Genomic DNA, 18173 nt, shown 5'->3' with positions numbered 1-18173 from the left:
TGCGGCCTATACACGCACGCGGCGCATTTGTTTAAAGAATGGTTAATTAAGGCATCAGATACTGTATGTCCTGAAAAAACTTAAATGTCTGAACGCATTTCCCTGTCAAGACGCAGTGTCACCAGGAGGATAGGGGATCTCGCCTATGATCACAATGTTTCGAAATCCATTCAACATGAATGTTAAACTTGCTGACCCAGACTTTCAAATGGAACTGATAGACCTGAAATGTGATTCTCAATTGCATGATCTGTGCTCATCTCTCAGAGGAAAAGGACTTTACAAACATAAAAAACTCTTCACAAAAGCCTAAATTACATTCATTTGGAGCTAAGTTTGGAGCTATTTTTGGTTCTACATATATGTGTGAGATGCTGTTTTCTCATATGAATATGACAAAATCTACATTTCGTTCTCGACATACAGACAGAAATTTAAATTCCTGTTTACGTATAAAATTTTCTAATATTCAACCTAGGATAACCAAAATTGTTGCCCATTCAATGATGGAAAATTCAGAATAAAATTCATAATACGAATGCATTCATGTTCATCTTTCTGCTGTTCTAACGAGTAATAAGTTACTTTACAATACATAGTTTGCCTAATAAATACGTATTAGCTTAGCTCTTTTGTGCACGGCTGCACGGTTAACATATTCCGCCATTAGGCCTACGAGACCGAATCCATGAAAGAGTCTCGGTAAGAGACACATCAAGGCTCTTGAGAAGGGGGAGGGGGATCTTCATTCGCCCTTTATGCTTCCTCTCTTGTGCCCATGGCTGATTTATGGCATTCCTAAACAATTTAGTTTTTAATATTAAGAATTACATTCCTACTTATGTTACATAACCACATTCCTACATTACACATTTTAATCGGATATTTAATAACGCTATATCAACGAGGTTATAGCACAGTCTAGTTATATACAGTCACGAAGCTCAATACGTAGTAAATACGCATCCATAGATAGTTGCTAACCACTAGGATCGCTAATATCGCCTCATTACAGACAATGCGAAATAGTACCGGCACAGTCTATTGTTCCTAGCACCCTCACAACTCAAGCTTCGTAACTGTATATTGGTTATAGCCTATTCTAGAGTCGATGAGTTGGCCATGCGAGATGAGTCAAAAGATTCGCTATCTAATTACCCGACTTTCGCATTATAGTTGGGAAAACCCATAGAAAAAACCTAACGAAGTAACGAGCCCAAGCGAAATTCAAGCTCATTCCGCTTGAGCTACGCCAGTGGCCAAATTAAACTTTGCAGTATTATCTCTGTTACCTCGCTCGACAAGCACTCATAAGCTGATACACTTCCGAACGAACACACAGACTGGCAAATTACATGAAATGGTTATTCATATAAGAACAAAAATAAAATACTGTAGAATAAAACAAACAAACAAAAACGAAAGAAAGAAAAAGTAAAAACAGAGAAGTAGATAATAAATATAACGTTAATGTTAATGTTATGTTTTATTTAACGACGCTCGCAACTGGCGAGGTTATATCAGCGTCGCCGGTGTGCCGGAATTTTGTCCAGCAGGAGTTCTTTTACATGCCAGTAAATCTACAGACACGAGCCTGTCGCATTTAAGCACACTTAAATGCCATCGACCTGGCCCGGGATCGAACCCGCAACCTCGGGCATAGAAGGTCAGTGCTATATCAACTGTGCCAACAAGGCCGACGATAACAAATATATAAAAATAAACTAAGACAAGTGGCTTCTTTTTATAATCTGTATTGTTAAATGGATATACGGTATTATGAAGCAAAATTTTCCGCAATTTACATAGTACTATAAGTTAGCTTTATGTTTACTGTAACCATATACACTACGTAAAGGTCTAATATTATTTTTCCATTTACAAAAATCGGTTTTATCAGTGGCATGGATATTAAACAACAAAAACTCTGTTTTGTTTCACCCACGAACAACAAACGAGTTTATAAAAATTGATCTTAATCCTAGTCTATCCAAGGCTCTCTTCACTAAGGGTAGTGACTAACTCGCTTAGACCCGATTTACTTGCAACCAAAATTAGACCAAATTAATTTCTTCGAAACCTGTGAACATACTGCGCAACTTATTCAGTTTATCTCTTCATCTTCTGCAAGGAACAAAACGAAAATTATTTGAAGAGATTTCGACTTCGTTGCCATTTTATGTTTTTGATTTCAAATAAGGACCTACCAATTTTATACTAAAATTGATTACATTTCATGTGCAACATTCTTGCATAAATCGACTCGGAGATACTGAATATGAAAAAAAAATCTGTTCACCAGCTGGACACACGCTCTGGCCTAAACCAATTTTTCTGTATTAGTGAAAGTAGAGACGCGTATTGACCCGGAAATTTTGAAATACATTTCTAAACAGCAGTGCAATACTTTCTCTACCGAAAAAGATGGACGGCCAATCTGATCGAGATTTAATTGTTTACCTATCGTCAAGGAATAAAAGTTATTTGAAAGTTAAACGCCGGATTGGTTTCCATTTTCACTATAATAAATACAATGTTTCGCAAGATCTCATCCTTATTGATTGTACAGTAGTGGCAAAAAAAAATGGACCGACCCTTGTAGCTGATTTCAGAGCCTTGTTCACCCCAGAGCACGATAGACTGGTAACTAAGACTTTCGTGGTTCGGATCCTGCCTGGGAAGGAAACTTTTCTTTATTCCTTATTCAAATTTATTCCCAATACTTCTCAATTGCAGCGATATTTGACTAATTAATTAACTTATTATTCCCAGAACATGAATTTTATCAGCAATCGAAAAGTATTGGGAATAAATTTGAATAAGGAACAAAATAAAGTTTCCTTCCCAGGCAGGATTCGAACCACGAAAGATTTAGTTACCAGTCTATCGTGCTCTGGAGTGAACAAGGATCTTAAATCAGCTACAAGGATCGGTCCGGTTTTTTTGCCACTACTGTACACTAATAAGTAAAGCTTGGGATAAAAAAATAGGTACTTTCTCTTAACACTTCATATAATGAGAAAGTAAAGAAAGAAAATCGAATATTAAAATATTAGCATAATTTAATTGTCTCTTATTAGTGTATTAACAATCTTCTACAGTAAATGTAGTTCACCAAAATTAATCTTTTCAATACGGGTATATGAACTTATGCTGATCTCGCGATTTTACAGGCGTACTGTACCTATCTGCTTCGATTAGGTAAACTGTTTAACTTAATCTCAGCAAACAAAGCGAATATCAGCCCACAGTTTCAACGTACATGAGAGATGAAAACCACAGTCAATATGGAAATAAAGAAAGAATATCTATTGAAATCCTTTATCACAACAAGTTAGTTGAAAAACCAAGCCATTGGCCGCATACTGAGCAAAAAAGCGGACAATTCTGTAGAGAGTAGAGCGTTCTATGTTGTTATGTAAGGGTATAAAGATTAGTGTCACTACTTCAAGTACAAACATTCAGTCATTTACAACGTAATCCCTCTGCATTCTGACACATTTGTCCCATTTACGAGAAACATGAAGAATCCTGTTACTAATGAAAACAATGCGATTATGGAGGATTTTTAACATGCAAATTGGAAAAGATAGGAAGCGAAATACCGAGAGATGGCTAAACTGCCTTCACAGCATCAAATCCAAATACTGATGCATTGTTCATCGTCAAGTTGAAAGTTCAAAAATGTCATATGTACAGCCCGGATGTTAGGCAAAATGCCTTTTTTAAACTCAGTGTATGTATGAAAGACTTATTAGAGATAACACGTTTCCACACATTTGTCTATTTTAACTCCCGTTGCCAATTTTAAGGTTAAATGCCTTTTTTAGCCTTCTTACATCGTTATTTTACATTTCTATATCTTTAATGCATTTAAAATAAACCGCACATAAATTATGTCAAAAAACAAAAAAGAACGGTTGTACAAATTAAAAATATATATTCACCTCGCAAATATTTTCTGAGAATCTTATTCTCCAGCAATACATATGTTTCCAAGAAGTAGTAAACTTTTCTCCCTTACCGATTCCATCTTTTACGTCACTTAATAAAACCTTAAAATTAAACTCATAAATAAAGTATTTTATTTAACATTAGCATATCCTTAATTAAGATCTTCTGAGTGATATAAATGAAATTAATAATAATTATTATTATTTATTTATTTATTTATTTATTTATTTATTTATTTATTTATTTATTTATTTATTTATTTATTTATTTATTTATTTATTTATTTATTTATTTATGTATTTATTTATTTATTTATACTGGCAGAGTTAAGGCCATAGTGCCTTCTCTTACACTCTATCAGGTCACAAAGTATACAAGCAGTGAAAATTTAGCAAAAAGTTAAAGAACAGAATACTAACATACTACAAAAATAATAATAATAATAATAATAATAATAATAATAATAATAATAATAATAATAATAATAATAATAATAATAATAATAATAGCATAACAAAATCGACACTAAACATGAAAATAATACCATAATAGAAAAAAGAAAGTAAAATACATTGGAATATAATAAAAGCAACTCATTTAGTACAAATAGTTAATATGGAAAACGTCAGGAGGAATATAACAAAATGGAATGAAATAAAATAATAATAAAAAAGAAGAAAAGTAATACGAAAATTAAATAAAATTCACAATAAAAAGTTATGATAATAAATTCATCTGGTGATCAAGAGAACAAAGAAGGGGAAAGGAAGGAAAAAAAAAAAAATATATATATATATATATATATTACAAAACTATCGCAGAGAAAAGGGCTTATAATTGAAAGGAATCTGAATTGAAAAAATGCAATTATTATTATTATTATTATTATTATTATTATTATTATTATTATTATTATTCAGTCGTCATAATCCTCTTCATCGTCGGTATCGTCGAAAGTTTCTTCATACTCTCGTCACCAACACTACAACCATCGTCATTATCATCAATTGTTATCATATATTTCTCATCATATTTATCTACGTAATCACCATAATTATCATCTTCTCCTTCCTCCTCCTCTTCATCATAACCAACATCCTCATCTTCGCCTTCTTCGTTCTAATCACCATGTACTTCTTCCTAATCTTCTCATTCCTAGTCCCTCCACCTCTTCGTGCTTTTCCTCCTCCTCTTCGTCTTTTTCCTCATCCTCCTCTCACTCCTTCCCCACTTCAAATTTACCTGTCAAGGTCCCACAAGTTAATGTAACTATTCATAGCTCTCTAATCCAACTTTGTATGTATATTACACATGTTTAATCATATAACATTTCTGATTTTGAAACTCTCGCGTTTGTAACAAATACTCTGATACAAGCAAATACCTCAAAAATACATTTTAAAAAATATGATTCTGAATAGTATCAAGTTGCTCTACAGTTACATATGAGCTCAATGAATGTGTAGCGTTGGGAAGTACGTATCTGAATTTAGGACCTGAAATGGTGGCTGTTTCTCCTGTGGGAGAGGAGAAGAAATTTCAAGCATGGATAGGCCCGAATTAAACCAGGCTGGTGTAGCTAGGGGACTTGTTGAAGCCTGAACTTCTACTGCCCATCTCTTTACTTCTTTCCAGTGTTAGGAGAACAAATTGTGTGGTAACTGCAATATCGGGTTATATACGTTCAATGGCTTGCTAAATGAAATCCAAATAACGTCACTTCGCATCTCTATTTACAAATATGAGAAGGAAATTGTGATAGTTTTCTATGTTGGACGGTGTAACTGTATTAAGAAAGTTTTAAATGTGTTACAGGCTTACTAATCTTACTCCTCATTCTCAAAAATAAATTCATTTATTAGGGCCTACTTAATTATATCATTCAGACTAACAGTAAGAATCGAAAGTATTCCAATATTAACCAGCTAAATATTACATTTTAATGACTATGTAATTGAAACAGGCAATTCTCATAGTTCGAAAAGAATTTGTAAAACAGTGATGTCCAGACCATTTTTGTTAGGTTGAATTCGATACACCATTTTCTGAAGGAATTTTTTTTTCGCTACGTGAAGTAATAGGTTCAGTCTGAAAACAGTTTTTGCTTAGCACGGCATCGTTCGAAAAGTGTCATGGGCAAGTAACAGCCAGCTTAGCGGTGATTCAGCGTGTCAGTTTACGTCAATAAAATTTTGCGACTTACACATTACATTACAGATATTCTAATTTATTGACTTATGTTTTAATAGGCCTAAGTGGGCGACAGTTCTAGTCTATAGCCTATGTGATTAAGCTTTTCTTCAGTTAAAGCGTGATTTATGCAACTCTTTTTATTATTTAAAAATGAGCAGGTTTCTTTCCTTCCTTTTACTAAATTCTGAATTCTTTTTGTCAGATTTTTGAACGCCAGGATATTTTTGTATAAATATAACACGACATGATTTTTTACGATTTCTTCATAATATACGTATCATAAATGAAGATTCGCTGTTCTAATAAGTTATGTACGCCTACGAACTAAACTGCACTGCATTGAATGGAAGTCAGCTATATAATAATGCACTAACCTTGACGGCGTTGGAAAGTTTTAAAAAATGAAATAAAGTTTGGTTATAATAATAACATGGATGACAATAAAATTTGATTCTTAATACTCAGCTATATTTATTTGTTGACAATACCCAATTTCAACGACAGTCATGGCCCTCATCTTTTATCTATGCCTTAGCATTAAACTGGCTCCTTGATGATAATTTCATAATTTACGGAAACAAGTGCCACAAGCACCCATTCAAAACTGAACACTGGGTATAAGATAAACTTTATATCCTGTGTTGTACATAACCAAAATTAGATATCCGACTTCATTTACAAATTATACGGTTTAAGTAGGGTAGAGTTGGGTAGTATCGGACATCGGGTAATATCGGACAGTGAGTTTCTTTCGTTTACGACCAGATTATAGTACCTGAATGACATGATTACGTTTCTGTGATGTCGCATACAGAAAAGTAACCATGTCATTCAGGTACTACCATCTGGTGGTAGATGAAAGAAACGCACTGTCCGATATTACCCGATGTCCGATACTACCCAACTCTCCCCTACTTACGAAATTAATTCACAAGAGATAGTTATCCGCACATTGTAATAATTTATATTTACCAAAGTCGATATTTAAAAGTGGCATAAGTAAATAATATATTACGAAATTAATTTATAATGTACTTTATTGCGCGAGTTAATGTTTAGGAAACGAGCGAAGCGCGTTTCCTCATTTTTATGAATGCAATAACTGTATAACATTATAAACGAGTTAGGCCTACGTTATTTTTTATGACATCATTATATTAGAATTAATAAACATCGAATAGTTACATAAGATATCAAATTTCTAATCAGTTACTTTGAAACTAAAGCCTGCAATATACTCATGACATCATTATTTAGTTTGTTGAATTTATTGGCACTGTTGCCAAATATGGAAATAAATTTACCAATAGATATTTTAGAAAAAGCTTATGCAGAAGAATTCGGTTTAATTCCCCAAAAAATCTGGTGAAACTATGAAAGATAGCACGAGAAATTTATTAAATGGTTAGAGAGTAAAAAATATTAAATGAAATGGATTTCAGAAACAGTGGTTCTGGCATATCTATCGGAACATATCAATTCATCACATTTTACACTTTGTTCGATAGGTTATTTTATATCTTTGGTAACAGGTCAGTTAATTAAATTTTACATTTAATTTGTACTTTTGTTTTTAATATTCGGTAGTAAGATTGCGTTATTGATTAATAAGATATTTATTTTCTTTTAGAAAATCTTTGTTTTAATTAAAATTGTTATAAAATAATACAAACTAGTTACTGACGGATAAACTCAACGGACCAACTACGACATAGCAATCTCGCAATTCAGTAGGAACGACGGCACTTCGGTTCGAGATCGGCCCAAGACATGATGCGTGCGAGTTTCTTTTCAGTTGTTACAGATCGCTCTGCCTGAACTCCAGTGAGAAATGCGTATTTTTAAACATGGTTAGATGCACAGTACAGCAACATATTACCCTTTATGAAAGGTATCTACTGAAGAAGAAGTCGTACGAGATATGTTTATGCAAATTTCTGTGGCGCTTTTCAGAGATACACAACCATCGAAACATTGTGTTGTTAAAGGGACGACAAAAATGGTATTTTTCACTTCGAATTAACTTAAATTTGCCGCTTTTTTCTTAATCAGAATAGTTTATTAAAGTTATCACTTACGCCCTTTAAATGACATATTTTGAACCATGTTGAACTACTTACATAGCACCAATATTGAAACTGTCTTTATCGCTGTTTTTCTCAAAACGTCGTTTTTTTAATCTTCGACGTTCCGTTTCACAAAAAACTACAAGTTCAATTTGATTCAAATTTTGCACAGATGCTTATTCTACTGTATTATGTCAAATAATCAACAATCACATTGATAGGCCTACGTTTTAAGACTCACTCAAACTAAATGTAAAATATTCTGAAAAAGTATTTTTCTTTCGATTGGAAATGTTGGACATTACAAATATTTTTATATGATGGTAATGAACATATGAGATTCTCTGTTCCTCAGACTGTAATATACGATTCCTAACATATGTGAAACAATATTCACACTTCTGCCTATGACATTTTTTTGATAAATGGTACATTAAAAACCAATGTCTTGAGTTACCGAAAAAAATTTAATTTCAAAGAACTCATCAATATAGCTAAACAATTCATTCAAACATAATGAAATTCATGTGGCATATCCAAGACACGCAGTTTTTTTATTGGGTTATTTTACGATGCTGTATCAACATCTAAGGTTATTTAGCGTCTGAATGAAATGAATGTGATAATGCCGGTAAAAGGAGTCCAGGGGTCCAGCACCGAAAGTTTCCCAGCATTTGCTCGTATTGGGTTGAGGGAAAACCCCGGAAAAACTCTCAACCAAGTAACTTGCCCCGACCGGGATTCGAACCCGGGCCATCTGGTTTCGCGGCCTACGCGCTGACCGTTACTCCACAGGTGTGGCCGACACGCAGATTTCTGGAAAATTCGGTCATTTTTGGTTGAATAGTTTTCAAAAATAAAAAAAAATTAAATGGTAACCTGTTAGTTTTGGTCACTTCAGTCTTTAACTTCCCTTTCAAATTATTTAATAAGTGGCTAGAAACAGGTTTCGTTCTCAATAAGAAGAAACGTTGTGCATGGCTGTACGCAGTGAGGGGAGTGGAAAAAACCAGAGGCGGTTTGCAACCCCAAGGTTTTCTCCTGGCATACCCCGATTTAAAAAAAGGCATACCCCCTCCCTTACAACATACACATACATGATGTATACAATAAATTGTTTCGTGCAGTCAGTAACGCGAATCTTTGAAGCTTACGCAACACATTAAATTCCTTAATAAAAATTTCAAGTTACTTTAGTTATTTACTAGATTATTTTGCAATGTCCTTTGAGACTTATCATATAAAATAATGTTAAAGCTTCAAAGTGTCTTACTTACTAAAAAGTGTAACAACAACAAAAATGACACAGTCACTAAATTGGCAACAATAGCCACCACAAGCTACAGACCACAGTCTTCTATACTTGTCTTGTAAGCATTCCAGAGGTTGACTTATTTAATAAACGTGTCTAAATACACGTTGAATACAGTTCCTGAAGGCTGTGGTTTAGATTTACGAAGAAAATAGGTAGTACTCTTTGTTGTGAGGAAATGTATACTGTAAACAAATTTTTACGATCAGATTTTTTCATGATGGTATGTCATTTTTCATTAACGGTATGTCTTCTGGCCATAAAAACCAGTGGCGGTATTCCATACCGTCGCATACCGTCTCACTTCCCTCACTGGCTGTACGCAATAGTCTATTACTGACGATGAGCTCCAGCGGATGTCCAAGAACTTCTTACATTGCTGCACAATGTGTACAGAACGTAACAGAGGACATTTTGAGCAACTACTCTGAAATTAAGGTAAGATTTTCTCTATTTTCCTTAAATAATTAACTAATCACTTGCCGGACTGTAGAGCCGTAAGACGGAAAGAACGTTATCCGCGAGAGCTGCCAGACTGTACCGAGAGACGGCAGGAGCCCTTAACTTTGACTTGCCGTGACTGTGTTCCGCGTTACAGATAGGTTTACTGAGAAACTTCGGAAAACATTTCTACCAAGAAGTCTAAATATTGTATTAATATCAGTATTTAGAAACCAGAAAGATTATCTGGATCCCGATTTGAGCTATTTTCAGTTATACTTCAGACGGACGATTAGATAATTCCAATCAAATAGTAAATTATCAGCCTAGTTAAACACGAATTCACAAAATGTGAAACGAGATTCTAATGATGCATAGGCTAAGTAAGGAAGGAAAAAGAGGAGTAACAAAGTGTCACGCACACAATATTGTCCCTAGAATGCTTTGCGTTATGCAATCTTGGCTCTCGTCAACCACGTCTAGGACTGGACTTTTAGAATCTTTCCTATCACTTTATTCTGCGTGGTTCAACTAACAAACGGCATATCAACGCATGTAGAGAATTTTACGATCTACGAAAACATCCCACAAAGTAATAAAAATAACGTGATACATTGTTGTAGGGACCCACAGATACAAAGCAATTAAAGAGAGTTATTAAGGAGTTTAGTAGTGATAAATATTTTACGTTCCTGTTGGAGTGAACGTGATTAGAGCTGGTCGCGCGATGAAGTTCTAATTAAGGTCCTCTCCGCGCCTTCTTTCCCGTCCTCTCCCTCCCTCAGTCGATTAAATTGCTAACAGTGATGAGCTTAATTGCAAAAGAGACTTCCAAGAAATATGTAATTTCCAATGTAGCACACAACTTGCCGCTTTACTTCGTCCAATGTACATAGGTATCTCATTTCATATCGATTACAGCAACTTATTAGGTTGGCATATAATACAGTAGCTATATTACACACATTTCAATATAGACGGACCATCAGCCGAACGGCCTGGGCATTCGTTTTCTCACGCCTGAGACCCCGGTTCAAGTCCGCTGAGTCGAAGTTGAATTCTGGTTATCAAAGAGTATATTTGGGGAAATTTTCAAGGGTTATTCCCTTATTCCTACCTCTGACTGAAGTTCTGACTAATATGTACAGCAGTGGTTGCCAAACACCACGAAATTGTGACGTAATAGAAATGCAACCCGCACATCACTATCGCAGGGAGAGGGGTATCTCCTCAGGCAATGCAGTGAATAACAGTGCAGAGACGGACTGTGTGACCAAAAAACAAAAGCAATATAATATTCTTCTACTTATTAACTACACACACTTCTTTCCATGTTAATTTTTTATCCTCCTATTCATTATTTTTGTATTATTAATGAAATAAAATAAATATATTTTTCTTATTTACCATAAAAAGAACGTGTACTTTACATCAGCAGATATTTGAAATTAGAAGAACGTACCAGGCTGGTCACGAAGTTGTAAATTACACTACAATGACTACATACTTAAAAAAAAATTCGAAGTATTTTACTCCGATTAAGACACAACCCGATACTTTTTATTGTTTGTTTATTAATGAAATATTCAAATTACAGTACATACGACGAAAAAAAGTGGAAGTATTTTACCCCGATTAAGACATAGAAGAAATACTTTTTATTGTTCGTTTATTAATGAAATATTCAATTTACAGGTAAGAGCGTGGTAGTCTTCATAACAAGAAGAATAATGACAACGTATATTGTTCTTTTATACTCCATTTAAAATTTTACAACAAATTAAGTATCTCATATGTTTGCCATCTGCACAAAATAAATACTTTTCCTCCCATGCTCCTTAAAATTAAGTTTTTACTTATCTGTTTTCGAAAAGACATCGAAACATGTTATCCTACACACTTGTCATATTACATGTGTAGCCTACGTCCGCTGCTGAAAAATGTCTTTACTTATATCGAGGTGAAGGCTGTAAACAGGGGGTGGGAGTATGATGCCATGGTTACGCTTGAGTGGAGGCAGGGGCATGTGTCGCGACACAGCTTTTGGCGATCACTGATGTACAGATACGGAATTAAAATTTGGAGTGAGTCTTGATCGGAGTCCACTTGTATGTAGGCAACAATTTTACACGACTGTCCACAAGTAGCATTTATATACAGGGGCTTTTGTTTACTGCACATGCGTAGTGTGTTGTAAGCCAAACTTATACAATAAGGGAGCTTCAAATTTTATTTCCGTATCTGTACATCTATATTCAGGCAGTACATCTCATTTGACGATGTATTGAAGGAAGAACAATTGTCTTATACGCCTGAAGTCTTATTAATGAAATACAGTATGTTACTAGTTAGCGATGTATTCAATGGAGGAGGGAAAGGAATTGGCCGGCCACCCTATCCCATTATCTCTTAGCTTAGTCGCCTCATGAGTGATGCCTTATTCGGACAGGTGACTAAACAACAACATTCCCTTACTGACCTTACTTTATTAATAATTATACTGGTCGTCAAAATATACTTCCTATAGTGCGCCAGAAGCAATGTCGAAGGCGACAAAGATAAAACAGTTCGAATCATTACTCCCTGAGAGCGAAGTTGCGGTCGATGACAAGAATTCAATGATGTAATATGTATTTATATATGTATACATTTTTTAAACAACAAACAAACGAAGCCTTAAAAAATATTAATAAAACCACTTAGAATCCCAATACAATTGGATTAATGTTAGGAAATCTTATCTGAACACTAATAAAATTCGGATACAAACAAACCTAGATGGATTTACAGTATTAGTAAAACTTGGGAAAAGCTTTTTGAATATTAATTAAATCTTAATGCTAACAAACTTATGTTAATTAATGCAATCACAGCCTAAATTTATATTAATAAATCATAAATGGATACTAATGAAACCCGATGCCATAATAATATATATATATATATATATATATATATATATATATAATTTTAACTGGTAATGAAAATTACGGGAAAACGGCTGAACGGATTTTAATGAATGACCCGTCATTTTGAAGCTTGGCATCCAAGGATTTTCAGGAAAATAGTAACATTCAGTGAAGCGTTAGTTTTCCTACATAATTTTCTTATTTTCCAAAATCCATCTTTCGTCAGTTTTTAGAACTAATTGCATTTCAGTATATAACAAAAAGCACACACTACAATAAACAATAGACTATTACACGAAGGCCATGATCTGCAGGATTGCTGACATATTTAGAGCTCAAATTCAATTGGTTATTAAAAACTTCAAAACTTACCAAAAATAATTTACAGGTCTGACTCGCCGGTGCGTAATTTTCTGAGTACAGCTGCAAAACTTGAGGTGGTTTGATGACATTATTATCATTAGAAATGAAATATTATTATAGTTAATGTCATGATGTGACTATTTTTCATTAATTTTACATATTAATGCTATATTGATATGAAAGTGAAACGTTTTGGGGTTATGTAAGTAGGCCTAAGTACATGTAGAGAATATCTTAAATTAGATCTTCATTTATATAATTTACTATGAGGCGGCTCCTATAGTATAACTACAAAACTTACGTAAGATAATAATATTGTTACTAAAAATCAAATATTTTATACGTAGTTATTAATCAAGTGGGGTTGGGTCTTTTTCATACATTTAATGGCAAGTGTGGTGTAGATATTTATAAGCTTATGCGTCATTCTCTTCAGTATTGGCTCGAGAGAGCGCAAAAATTACAGTTCCTAAGGAAAGACCAAAATGTATTACTTACTGACAAAATAAGAAGCCTACAAAATTTTGTAGTCTCCCGATCATTTCAGCAAGATCTCTTAGCAGGATAAAATGATTTTACCCTCTACATTTCAAGCTCTACATGCAGCAGCTATACCAAGATGCTATGTCTATTGTTCGAAAGCATAGCAAACCTGACACTTTTTTAACTTTCACCTACATTCCACAATGACCTGAAATAGTATGAAAAACCCACTGATCGTCCTGACATTGTTATTTGCGTTTTCGCCTTGAAACACAAAAACTGAAGGTGGATATGTTCAAGAAAAAGTATTTGGCATAAAAAAACCATTCTGAGGGAGTATGTTTCATTATTACGGAAGCAAATATCTTTCAAAATGTGTGATAGGTCTATTCTTCATTGTAAATAAATGAGATAAATTTTTATTTGAACGTCTAATGAACTTAGTTTGCAGCATTTGCTGCACAAGCCACTAGTAATCTTAATTTATAGCTACTTCTTAGACATGAATGAAGGTAACAATCGTACAAAATAATTAGGGCCGCGCGGTAACCTCGCTGTTAAGGCGTTGCGCTGAAAGCCGGAAGGTCGCTGTTAGATTCCCGATAGGAGTACGAATTTTCTCCGTTGATCTAATCTTTGAGGCTGTACTATCGATCTGAGGTTTACTCAACCTCTAACAGAAATAAGTATCAGGGGTATTTTCTTGGGATAAAGGCGACGAGCATGCAGAAATTACATCTCTACTGCCACTAATGCCGATTGCCTAGAAAAAACTGGGAACCTTAACCTTCTGCTATGATGTGGGTCTCAGTGGTTTGTGATAAGGATACCTTTACCTTTCATAAAATACAAACTCTGTAAATATAACAATATAACAAAATCCGGAAGAATAATTAGTTAATTACTAGTGAAGCCCAGTTGCATACTAATAGAAACAAAATGTATACTGATGAAATATGGAAAGAAAATATTAACAAAATTTTGTTGGATACCTATTAAACAAGTTTCATATCGGATGAAAATACTAACTTAACTTGAACTAGTGAAATTTGGATGAATATTAAAAAACCTGATTGCTTATGTTTTATTCTTACAAAAAAAAACAGTGAACGAAAATAATTTGCTGTGAAAAGATAATTTTCATCGCTATTAGTTTGACGGATAGCCTATGTTTATATAATATTATAATGTATTTGCGAAGCGTTATGTAAAAAACTGAAATCTCGTATTTCCAACCAATTTTCAGAGATTATCACATGAAAATGTTCTAGACAGATATAGCATTAGAGCTATTTCCTATTATCATGCATTTACATACTACGAGAAGGGATAATGATAGTTACCTTTGAACCTCCATTATAAATAAAAAACGTGGAAAATAGTATATTTGTTTTGTACATAAAAATTCGATTTTGATCAAATTAAGTATCAGTTGGCGAATTTTAGTTGGTTATTTAACGAAGCAGTGTCAACTACTAGGTTACTTATTGTCGATGGATTATCGCGTTATATTTTCATATTAACATAATTTTGTGTCAGAACTAGTTGAATCTTCTTTCACTGAATACACACCAAAATACGTTTTTTTCAATGTTTAATTAAATTAATCAGGAAATGCTTAAAATTAAGCTCCAAGTTACAAAAGTAAGCTTGGAAATAAAACCTCAGTCTAGAACAGCGTGTCAAAATGACGAAATTAATGTCGGTATCACAGAAACATTTGCTGTTATAAAGTTGTAACATTTTAATTTTGTTATTTCCAACACGAAAATCTTCGGTAATGTATTTTGCTGACAAAATTAGACAGAGAAATTTTTCAAACCAGACAAGTGATCAAAATATTCCCCACTAGATCCTACTATTAAACGTGTTTACAGTCGGCGTAACAACACAACATAAAACAACGGAAGGAAATATCGCACAAGTTGAAGAGGCGCAAGAGCATAACAAACCGATGACAATTCCGCCGGGATTCGTTCTGCAAAAAAACACTAATGCACTTAACTCCATATGGTCAGTCCGTAAGCAGCATGTTCGGATATATTTTATTCAGATTTAAAATAATTTATTTTAAAGTAAATTATAGTACTTCCAATTACGTTAATAAAATTGATTGATGAGTTGATGACATACACGAGTACGGAATACAATAAGCTAAACTTAAACGTTTTAAGTAAATAAAAGTTTAATGCAGTAGTCATATATGCCAGCAGAGCGCTGATAAACGAGAACAATATGTTTTTCTCATCTGCATCATAAAAATAATTTGATTACACTAGAAAAATTAAAAGCAACAAATTTTGGAATTTGCTCGAGATCACGAAATGAAATAGAAACATTCTACCAAGAGAATAAAGAAAGACAAAATTCGTAATGTTTAACTTGTGAAGTACTGTACATCAAAAGGAAGAATAAATCCACAACAATCCATGAAATGATGACCTGAGATCGTATCTGACAAGGAGCTTAAAATATGAAAAGTTGTCTATGGCAATTATAATTGAGAAAAGTTTTACCTTTTAAAAGCCACGATACTGCTGTGCTTGTCACTGAATCACTACACGTGTGCCTCTATTAGCGCCATGAAGTTTCTTACCAAATTTCTTATTTCAAACAAATTAATGTGTGCCGTTCAAGAAATTTCACTTCAACAGTAAGTGTTAATCGAGAAACTGAACAAAAAATGAATTACAATCGCGGAAGAATTTTTATAAACATCAATTATAATTTTATTAAAATCTAACACAGACTTACATACGAGGGTAGCTTGAGCAGTTTTATCACTCCAATTGCTTAGATTAGCGTTATCCTCCGACACAGAATGCAACAGATACTATAATTTAGTATCTCAAACATCTTCCTCAATAATGTATTTAGACAACATGACTTTCGTTTTGTGTACAGAACTAATCATCAATATTAAAAAATCTGTAAGTCTGCTTCTTTCGTAGTCAATCTTTTCACTGTCAAAGGTATCTTGCTTTGCACTTATTTTCTCAAACAGCCGCACAACACATCGTGAGCGGACTACTGAAAAGTCATTGCTGCTCGCAGATCGCAATTTTTAAACTTTCGCTAATCAACTGCACATTCTCGTGTATACAAAGTAATATCCTTTATCAAAGACGTTGAAAGCAAATTAATTTAATCCGCGCACACAATATACTTACAACAAAAAACATTTACTTAATTGTGACATGACCTCCAACTTCTTGCTATGAATTTTGAAGTAATAAAACTTGGACTAATCGTATTAATGACATGAACAAGATTTTTTGATAGCAAAATTGTATTCTCAAAACGGAAATAAAACATCAAACAGAAAAACAAAAGTGGACAATCTTCATGTAATAAAAACTGCAACACTTTTAAAACGTAGAGACAAATAAAGACTGAATGAACAAACCAAGTACTTCAGACGAAGGATTCTGGAATTGCACATCACAAACGTCATGGAAGATCATTAGAAAGATCGAATGAAAGGTGAAATGATCCGCAACAGCCAGAAGGAGCTAGGAATGTGAGAAGAAGCAAACATAACCAAATCATCAAACAGTCGAGAGCAATGGTATTTTGAATTAAGCTATAATAATTATTCTGAAGAGATGTGTTGGTATTTTAGGGTAAAATATACTTTTAACAGATGATTAATCGTTCCTCTACTGGCTTTAAATACAACCAACAGCTACGTCATAAAACGAGTTGCATTGCATTGTACTCTGTCCCACTTGGGTTTTCGGAACATTGTTAACATTCCAAGATCTTACACACTTGATAATGTAATTCGTTGTAAACAAATGACAGTGCTGCGGTACTCACTTTTGAGTGCTCGTGGCTTGGCTTGCTTGCGGCGAGACATCGTCGCGATGCCGGGCGTCGCGATCAGTCCGAGGCTGCCGCTGGCAGGGGACGCTGCGTCGCAGCTTTCAGTCCCTCGACGTCACACGTTCGATGTCAACTACATATTCACTCAGATGGCGAAAACTGTCCCAAGGGCTACAAGTCACAGTCAGTCCACTTAGCAGTCCAGATTACTGCATTCACTCGAGAACCTCACTGACTGAAGCAGAACACTGACATCAAAGCACTGTCAACATGTGATGACATCTTCGCTACGATGAACACGTGGACTTTAAACCAGAGTAGAGAATCGCGAATTTACTGTCAAATCAAAGTAAAGTGGGCGGGCACACACAACTCAGGAATCTATTAATTGCTTCCTACATTTTTGTCCGTCGTTGAAATCCAAGCGCTGCTTTACAGTCGCCGCGTCAGTCCGATTTACGATGTGACATGTCGGCCAGTGAGCGATCAGCTGTTCCACTTGTCTGCTCGGAGTCAGTCTGTCTGTGAGACTGCTCGCTTCCTGTAACAATACGCTTTTCCAGTTGGTAGGGAGATGTTTTCACCCCAAGGATTGCGCAGAAGCGAGCGGACGGGCGCACGCACCAA

The 18173-nt window shown here is 34.4% G+C and overlaps 1 protein-coding gene across 1 annotated transcript in view; it reads right to left on the bottom strand.

Moving 5' to 3' along the window:
- The window catches only part of L (zinc finger protein Lobe), a 1127861-nt gene extending 1109752 nt beyond the window's left edge, over nt 1–18109 (bottom strand). The window contains exon 1 of the mRNA XM_069825789.1: nt 17541–18109. Within this exon, the coding sequence (XP_069681890.1) occupies nt 17541–17580 (40 nt within the window). The 5' untranslated portion in view covers nt 17581–18109. The remainder of the gene's footprint in view (nt 1–17540) is intronic.
- Between the last annotated feature and the right edge of the window lie 64 nt (nt 18110–18173).

The sequence above is a fragment of the Periplaneta americana genome, chromosome 5 (assembly GCF_040183065.1).
Source record: "Periplaneta americana isolate PAMFEO1 chromosome 5, P.americana_PAMFEO1_priV1, whole genome shotgun sequence".
Taxonomy (NCBI): Eukaryota; Metazoa; Arthropoda; class Insecta; order Blattodea; family Blattidae; genus Periplaneta; species Periplaneta americana.
Note: the sequence above shows the minus strand (reverse complement) of the source record. Positions and strands in the feature narration are given on the sequence as shown.